Source organism: Limulus polyphemus, unplaced genomic scaffold, assembly GCF_000517525.1.
Source record: "Limulus polyphemus unplaced genomic scaffold, Limulus_polyphemus-2.1.2 Scaffold3678, whole genome shotgun sequence".
In the NCBI taxonomy this organism is placed as follows: domain Eukaryota; kingdom Metazoa; phylum Arthropoda; class Merostomata; order Xiphosura; family Limulidae; genus Limulus; species Limulus polyphemus.
This window is the reverse complement of record NW_013669288.1, coordinates 34099-43813: the sequence shown is the minus strand read 5'-3', so window position 1 is coordinate 43813 and position 9715 is coordinate 34099. Positions and strand designations below refer to the sequence as shown.

Genomic DNA, 9715 nt, shown 5'->3' with positions numbered 1-9715 from the left:
AGGTTTTGTCATCATCAGGTGATGATGACAAAACCTTGTCGAAACGTTGTACATTTGCTGTTATATTAAAGTTTTTCTTCATTACCCATTCAAGCCGTCTCCAGCCATTATTACATTCCTCATGTTCTACAATGTTTATGTGACTCAGGCTTCTTTAGAAATGAAGTCTTCTGTCTAAGACTTGATCAACTCATTATCAGTATTAACAGAAAAATGAAAAAAAAAATTAATTTTCTGAAAATGGACATATTCCAGTCTTGTTACTTTAATAAAAACCACATATGATGTGTAATAACATTAATTTAATTTCAACAACTGAAATTCATATCTACACAGCAAACATAAGATACTATTACATGATGGTGAAATTAATTTCAACAAAATACATCATAAGACAGTGAAACTTAGTTTTAACTGCAGACACAAGATACTATCAAAGCACAACAGAGGGAGACACAAGACATGACAATGGAGGTTAGCTGTAATTAGGTATGATACATAGTGTCATAAGTCACTTATGTCAGCTTTAACCAGACATGTGAGGTACTATTAACAGTTACCTTGCAGATACTCCAATAGACTCCCATTCTTCATCAGCTCAGTGATTATATAGATAGGTTCTTCTAATGTACAGACGGCATACAACTGGACAAGCTTAGGGTGACGTAGCTTCTTCATGATCTGAGCCTCAGCAAGGAAATCCTTAGGATCCATTGTTCCTGCACAATACAACATTTACTATAATCATCATTAAAGTATAAATTACAAGTGTGGAATTTCTTAACTCAGCAAGGAAATCCTTAGGATCCATTGTTCCTGCACAATACAACATTTACTATAATCATCATTAAAGTATAAATTACAAGTGTGGAATTTCTTAACTATTTTTTTGTCAGTGCTAGCACTTGGTTTAAATGTTTTGATGGTTACTGATGTAATATTTTTCATTTTCCAATAATCATGCAAAGCTACTTACCTGGTTTAGTATTTTCATCTGTTACTAATATAATATAATAATCATTCTAAAGTTTATTCTTACCTGGTTTACTATTATTTTTATGGTTACTGATGTACCATTTTTCACCAATTATTTTACAATTTATACTGACCTAATTTAGTACATCCATTTGCTACTAATGTAATATTTAGGTAATCATTCTAAAGTTTATATTTACCTGGTTTAAGAGTTTTAATGGCTACTGGAGTAGTATTATTCCATAATCCTTCCCAAACCTCCCCAAACTGGCCCTGGCCGAGCTTTCGCACAAATTTCAGAGAAACACGCTCTATCTCCCACTGATCCCTGGTGTTATGAGACAGCCCACTTGTTGTTGGTTTTTCTATCTAAAAAACAACAATATATTTCATTCTGATTTTCTGAACCAAAAATAATTAAAGTCCTGCTTATGTGGATTCTTGATATTAAATGCATTTTACCCATCAATAAATACAAAAATTAAAATTCTCAATGCTCATTACTTTGTGCCTAAAACTATAAAACTGAAGTGACTTTCTTTTATATGAACTTATAAAACAGCAAGTAAAATGTCACTCTCCAAATCACTAGACTAGCTATTAATACCTTTACTAACTTGGTGTTAATTGTTTCTGCTTTTTCCACATAATACAAACTAAGAAGTTCCCGGGACCTTTATAATCTTCTGTATAATCTTCATGACAGACTTACAGTACCTTTATGATATTCTGTAAAATATTCATTACAGAGTTCCTGGATTATGTAATATTTTGTACAATCTTTATGACAATCTCCATGGCTCACATAATCCTCCTCAAGACAGAGTTCCCAGGACCCATGCTCCTATATAATTTTTTGATATGTATGCAAGTTCCCAATTTCAATGATAAACTTTGAAGTATTCATAATCATACTGATAAGAATTGAATTTTATTCATATTAAGCACTAATAGCACAAATTCGGATCTAAATCTAAATATCATTTCTGCTGAATTTTGTTTACAACCCCTTTTTCACCAAATTAATTGCATCAAAATAAACATCTTTTGACTTTTTAATTTTAAGTTAGTAAGTTAAAAAAATATCAGTTAAATATTAAAATATCCAAGAAAAAAATTTTAATGTAAATTATTCATAATATAATGCACCTTGAAAGGAATGACAAGATTTGATATATTATACAGGAAAGTAACATAAGTTATAATATTAAAAGGCCCTAGCAGCAAAAATTAAACTTCTGCCATTTGTTTCAATGCCTTTGAATGTAAGTGGCAAATATGTAATTATTTTGCTATACTTCATAACTATACCATATTACTATGTATTTTACTGTATAGTAAAACATTCAAAGTAAAGTTGTACCATTTTACTGTTGCTATTCTCTTCTTTTAAGCTAAATTCTAACAGAAACAACCAATTCTTCTGATTAATTTTGTTAATGCTCACCAATAACAAAGTAAACTTTAACTTTTCTCTAAACAACAATGAAAAGATTGCTGTATTGATGCCCATTTGTACAAGAAGATATCAAGAAAGACAATCTATAAATTCTTAAATATGCATTTACTACTGGTAATTGATTCATAATGGGGAAAACAAAGTCTAATAATAAAGATGAAGATGGTTGGCAAAGCACAACATTGTATTTACAAGGCTCAAACATTTCATAATACACTTATTCCATCTTCAGAAAAATTGAAAATACTATTACAAAGATATTTATTAACTAAGCTACCGTATCATTAATAACTAGTTTACTCAGATATTGAGTAAAGTGGTAAACAGAAGGAAAAAAGAAAAAATATATTATAGAATATATTAGTAAACAAGGAATCAAAAGTCTTAATTTTAGCATTCCACTTTTCAAACTCAACTATGCTAATTACTTTTATAATTTGGAAAAGGCTTACAGAACCTTTACTTTTTAATTGCTCCATGTGGCACTAAACCCAGTATTATTTAATGGCCTACCCAAAATGCACAAAATTGGATTCCCTCTCCACCCTGTTTTCTCAGCTGTAAGCTCCTGTAATTACCACCTTTCCAAATTTATCATTCCTATTATCAAACCCCTCACTTTGAATGAATTTATTATCACAGATTCTTTTACCTTTACTTTTGAAATCCCTAAAATTCCCTCTGCTGATCACTGAATCTCTCTATACTAATATTCCCCTTGATGAAACTTTAAATTTACTCATAGACCTCTTTCCTTCTGACAATGAATGGTACCTTGGTTTCACTCATAAACAATTCTTGGAAATTCTTGCCTTCTCCCAGAGATAAATCATTTCCTCTTTAATAACATCATCTATGACCAGATAGATGGAATCCCCATGGGATCCCTGCTGGGTCCAATGACAGTCAATACTTTTCTGTGTTATCATGAACACAAGTGGCTAGAAAACTGCTCTAATAAATTCAAACCTGTCCTTTACAAATGCTATACTGATGACAGTTTCTTGTTGTTTTGACAATGTAGTCACATTTCTAAGTTTCTTTCTTTCCTTAATTCCCAACACCCCAATATCACGTTCACATCTGAACTCAAAGAAAATTAATCTTTACCTTTCCTAGACGTCAAGATTATTAAAGAAGGTAAACACTTTTATGATAAACAGAGGTAGAAAAGGCCTTTATATTAGTTTAATAATTTTATTCCAAACTTCTTCAAATGTAATCTACTAAAGTCACTGTTGAATAGAATTTTTAACCGTTTCCTGAATTACTCTAATTTATACAGCGAAATAATACTTCTGCACAAACACCTGTTAAATAATGGCTATCCAACTGATTTTCTAACAAATATTACTCACAATTTTCTAAACAACAAATTTCAACCACCTGCTATTGAGCACACCTCCCCAAATTTCCCCTCATTATCTGCCTTCCTTTTATGGGCTCACAACTTTTCTCTTTAATAAAAAACTTCTACCATTAAATTAAATACCTAAAATTCTACATTCATGGCTCCTGTAAGGTTATATACATTAGCAAAATAAAATGCCACTTGAAAACGAGAGTCTGTGAACATTGAGGAGTATCAAACAAAACTGGTTATCCATTACTTACACCTAGATACTCATCCATTTGTTCACTTGTTGAAACCACAGGTCATAATATTTCATATAATGATTTCTCTATCATTACTACAGGATCTTCAGACGTGAAACTCTACTTTAAAGAAACTTCACTCTACCCTTTAACAGCTTACAAACCTCTTTAGGCCTATAATTATTCTAAATTTACACAGTTAGAATGAAACTCATTTGTAATATATTCTATAATCCGTTTTCTTTTTTTTTTGTTTCCATTTACCTCTTTACTCAATATCTAAGTAAAATAGTTATTAGTGGTACTATAGCTTAGTTAATAAATATTATTGTAACACTATTTTCAGATTTCACTAAAAATGGAATAAATATTCCAAAATGTTCAAACCTTGTAAATAAAATGCTTTATGTTCTGTCAACCGTCTTCATCTTTATTATGGGTGCAAACAGTTTGACTAAAAGGAATTTTCTAAGCAACTTATTTTCACAAGTATGTAAAAGTTTATTTAGTAAAGTACATTCAACCTTTTAAGATTTTTCTTAATTCCATTTCAACAACAAACAGTGTTATTCATTATACAAGTATTATATATGACATTATTTATCCACTTGTGCTAGCTTTACAAAAGTTTACTTTCATTTTCCAAGTATAATTATCTATATTCCATTTTCATTTCTGGTTGGTTGTTGAAGCTTTTTGGCAAAAAAACATCAGGGTCATGTGTTGATAAAGGGTTAAAGATATTTCAGAAAGCTATTCATACCTAAATATTTAAAATTTGTAAACCTGAGATTTTTTGCCAAATGAAAATTACCACATAGAAAATTGTATGCCAGATATTAACAATTTATCATATTCCAAAACTGTCAAGAAATGGTGCGAGTCCCCACAATAACCCAAACTCTTTTAAATAGTCTTCCATCCAAGGAAAGAAGATTAGCTTAAGTTGCAAAACAAAATTTTAAAAATATGCTTAGATAAAAATAAATAAATACAACTAAACTGCACTGAAATACAAATGTTCAAAAAACATTTCTTTACTTTATGGATTTTCAGAAAAACCATCTTTAAAGTTTCATGCCAAAATACTACAACTAGCACATCAGATTTATTACATTTATTTTGTACAAGTTTTTGGAAACTTCACAACTCAGTATATCAAAGTCATTAGTCATGATCATAAATAATATTCAACATTAAACTGGTACACAATTAAAAAAATTTTATTTAGGCCTATCTATGGCCTTCAAAACGTTGACGACTACATGCTTGAAGGCCATAGATAGGCTTAAATAAAATGTTTTTAATTGTGTACCAGTTTAACGTTGAATATTATTTATGATTTTAACTTTATACACAAGTGCCAAAATACTATAATCATTAGTCATGTTTTCAGACTGGCTACAAAGTGCCATAACTGTAGGAGAAAGAAAAAAAAACAATCTATAACCATACTGGCAGGCTGAACTATTTATTACACTAGTTAAAAATTATTAACAAAAATACAATTGTTAAAGAATACCTGAATACAAGGTAGCCGCAGATTTACACAAAGTCCATCAGAATCACTGCTGTAGTGTTCCACTAGTTCCTGCAGAGTGCGGAATGTGGTACGGCGAGCAATGAAGAATCCTCCCTCGTCCAATTGTCTGATACGATAATGCTTTACAGTATCACCATCCCTCACTATGAACAACAAAATACTGACTTAGGAAATATTAATATTTCTTCTTCACAAGAAAAAACAAACAATTAAATTGTTTCTTTGCTATATCTACTAGCATCACACCAGTATTCTAGCTGATGAATAAATAAAATTCAGTGTGGTTATTTCTTATCAACATGTATAAACACATCCAAATAAAAACATATAATCAATCACCAGGTAATATTTCAATATAAATATTCATTAGTGACAGATATTACCAGAAAGAGAGAAATCGTTTCTACGACTCTCGCTGTCTCTTATGAGGAATGCTCCATGTTCATTTTCAGGAAGAAGCAACTTTTTCTCTGCTTCTATCCTCTTTATCTTCCCAAAGTACCATCTGAAAATCATAAAGATTCAACATTAAACAAATTATTACATGTAAGAAAATTTCAAGAAAAGGTACGTTTTAAACATTTTTCAACGAATGCAACAAAAAGAAAAATCTACCAGCTTCTAGTTTAATTACATCACTTACTGTAGCTAAAAAACACAGTTCAAGCCTACTGAAGTGATTAAACAATTTACTAATTTTGTAAACAAACTCCATTTTCCAGTCAGCACCTGATGTTTTCTTGGTAATAATCACTGATCCCAAAAGAACACTAAACTTCAAGGGAGCATCCCAACACATTTTTTCATAATGCCAAAAATGAAAAACATTTTACTCAGCTTTGTGCCTACAATGTGAGGTAAATACCTAAGAATTTAAATTATTCAAGTCAAAATACCCATATTTTACAATAAATCAAAGTTGTCAAGCCAGTTAAAGTGGACACCAAAAAAAATACCTTGTGTAGCGTTTAGCAATGCTTCACAAAAGTAGTACATCTCTCTATACTTCATAAAGGCAAAAGTTATTTACTAAAATGTTACTATAACAACAGATGAAAATAGATTACATTGAATTGTTATACCTATTTTTACTGCTAATATAAGCAGAATTATTGTAAATAATAGGATTGTTTTTTCTTGTCATCAACATTTGAGGTTCCATATCAAGCAAATACTTCAGAGCTGAGATGATACAAAGAAGCTCTGGTGCACCACTACATTGATATCAATGTGTGTAAGCCTTTCAGTTGGATATGATGATTTGATATGCAATACCCATATCTCTCACTGATAAAATTTTATAACTGATAGCCATATACTGGACTGGTACACCAAAAGAAGGAAATATAAAAAGTTATTGATAGTGCCACCAGTACTGTACTGCAGTTTACACATCTTTTAAAACTTAACAAAGGATGGTGCTACTTGTACAAAGACAATACGTGATATTGAAAGAAGGCCTTTAGGACTCTGTAGTGGATAATAATGAGATTTTTCTCTTTAAACTAGAGAACAATGCAACTGTTTTTAATGAAACTTGGACTCAATATAACATTGCAGTTATGTAAGGAAAAATTAAATGTTAAGACATCTAAATGTCCATTTGCAAAATCACAAATAAATTATCACAGATGGAGGAATAATTGAACTAAATGTTGAGCAAATCAAAACCATTAAGAATATTCCATGTCCTGCCACCAAGCAGTGCTAGTGGCCTCAAAAATGAGCTTCAGAAAGCCACTTGAGTATGTATATCAACAGTCAGGAACGGGCTCCATGCAGCTGGGATACCAATTAAAGTTCCAAAGGCACTGAACAGCGAGCGTCGTTTGCCCAGTGACATGTCACCTGGACTTTCTGGCAATGGACCCTTGTATCATTCACAGATGAGAGCAGGTTCTATGTTTCTTCAAGTGATTGAGGTGTGAGGACCTGGATATGTGAAGGAGGGCAATATTCGACCTGTAATGTTGTCCACTATAATGCCTTTGGGGATGGCTCAATCATGGTCTGGGGTGGCATCTCCATGAAGGGGCATACAAACTTGTAGGTGATGGATGGAGAATCCCTGACAGCAAGACATTATGTAGATGAGATCATGCTACTCACTGTTTACCTTTTGCTGTTGCCATCAGAAATAAGTTTGTGCATAAGCAGGCTAACTCCAGCTCTCATACCACCAGGATTACGTAGCAATTTTTTCAGGATGAAGGAACAGAGGTACTGGACTGGCCTGCTAAGTTACCAGACCTAAATCTGTTTGAGCCTGTATAGGACTTGCTAGGAAGAGCAGTTAGAGACAAATAACCTTCTCCTATGACTGTCCAAGAGCACAGAGCTTCCCTCATCCACTAGTGGACTGTGCTGCCCAGCAAGTCATCTGAAATGTCATCAGCAGTATGGTGAACAGGTGCAGAGAAGTCACAAAGAATAGAAAAGGACCTACCAACTTCTAAACACTTATTTCTAAGTTTGCTCATCATATTTTTTTCTTTGACATTTGTGCAGCCAAATATTGGCATTTTATTAATTTTGCTTTTTGTTATTTGTAAATGAATTCTGACTTCCTTGGTATCATTTACCTATGTTATTTGTAAAAAAAACAAGTTTCTTCGATATTAAACACCTCCATGTTCTTTTTCTTCAAATTTTCAAAAAAATATATCAAAATTTCATTATCCTTTAATTTGTGGAGTTGTGTAATTTTTATAGAATCAATTGGTTTTTTTCTAACACACACCAAACAACCTTTAATGCAAGATGTATAGGGTGTCCCAGAATTCTGGACCCATAGGGAAAATAGACATTATATTCTTAAAATTAAAAAACCCATTTCTAATGTTTTACATATTTTAGGAAAGAAAATACCCTGATTGCACAGTATACCAAGAATTGATATGTGTATGGCTGTTCATGCCATGCAATTTGAATAATAAGTAAATTAAAAATACATTGTATATTTTTCCCTTTTTGGTCCAGACTTCTAGGACACCCTGTATAGATGCAGCAGGTGTTGAGGTAATTATCACAGAATGACTATGTTCATTAGCATCCCTTTCCAGATTAATTGTAGTTTGTGTATGTCATTCCCATCACACAGTAAGAGGTGGGTAAGCCAATGCTGGCTTAGGTGAGAGAACATCTAATAGGTAAGTTATCTGTGAGTTAGGCATGAAATTAACCTCAGAATTTCTGTTCAAATGTTGTTTGTATTGTTAGACTATAAGTGAAAGTAGCCTGTAGCAAACGTTAAAGAAGAAATAAACCAAATCATTATTATTATGTGGACTAGACTTAGCCATATTTATTTTTTACCAAATAATCCAAAATAACCTGCCCAATAATAAAATATGTTACAATACTGGTGTCACAAGTAGGATTATTTATGTGAAAATAAAATAGAAGTTTGAGTAAATTTCAAGATAACAATCCAATCACAAAGTGAGATTGAAACTTTGCTAGGAGGTGATGTAACAATTAAAAGAAGGTCAAGAAGAAAGAAACATAAAACGAAAAAAATCACGAGATAAGAGATGGGAATTTAAGAAAGGTGTTATAAGAGAGATGTAATATTTAAAGATGAATTACAAATGAAAAATCAATCTGACAGAAGACAACATCCATAAAGCTGTTGGGGACATATAGAGGAATTATAACAACATGATTGAAGAAATACAAAAAGACAACACTAAAATAAAGAAAGCTGTAGTGACAAAACTGAAAAAGTACAGAGAGATTATAACTGCAAGATCAATGATGTGAAAAAGAACATCAGTAACAGAATAAACATATGTAAAATGAACTGATAAATGCAAAGGTCAAACCAGCCACACTTCTTTCAGTATCCATCCACGATTTTCAACCTAAAACACAATTAGCTGTTAAATATGGAATAGGAAAACTTATTGGGTCTATACCTATTATCACTATTGCTGTGCCATCTATGACTGTAGGACCACCCTGGACAACTTCAGCCATGACACTTCAGCCAAATCAAGTTCTGGAATTTAGCTGGCCACTTCAACATCATCATCCAATCAAGACACCAATAAACTATACACCTGGAAAAAAGTTAAGCACCCCCAAATATTTTTCAGGATTGCTTATTGAAAATAAGGTTTAATTTTCATGATGTTGAGCCA

General features: G+C 31.9%; 1 protein-coding gene across 1 annotated transcript in view; it reads right to left on the bottom strand.

Moving 5' to 3' along the window:
- Positions 1-9715, bottom strand: part of LOC106469840 (tyrosine-protein kinase Src42A-like) — a 49566-nt gene that overhangs the window by 7104 nt on the left and 32747 nt on the right. The window contains exons 2-5 of the mRNA XM_013930351.2: positions 5957-6078; positions 5553-5716; positions 1176-1344; positions 561-719 (exon numbers count right to left, since the gene is read on the bottom strand). Coding sequence (XP_013785805.1) covers positions 561-719; positions 1176-1344; positions 5553-5716; positions 5957-6078 — 614 coding nt within the window. The remainder of the gene's footprint in view (positions 1-560; positions 720-1175; positions 1345-5552; positions 5717-5956; positions 6079-9715) is intronic.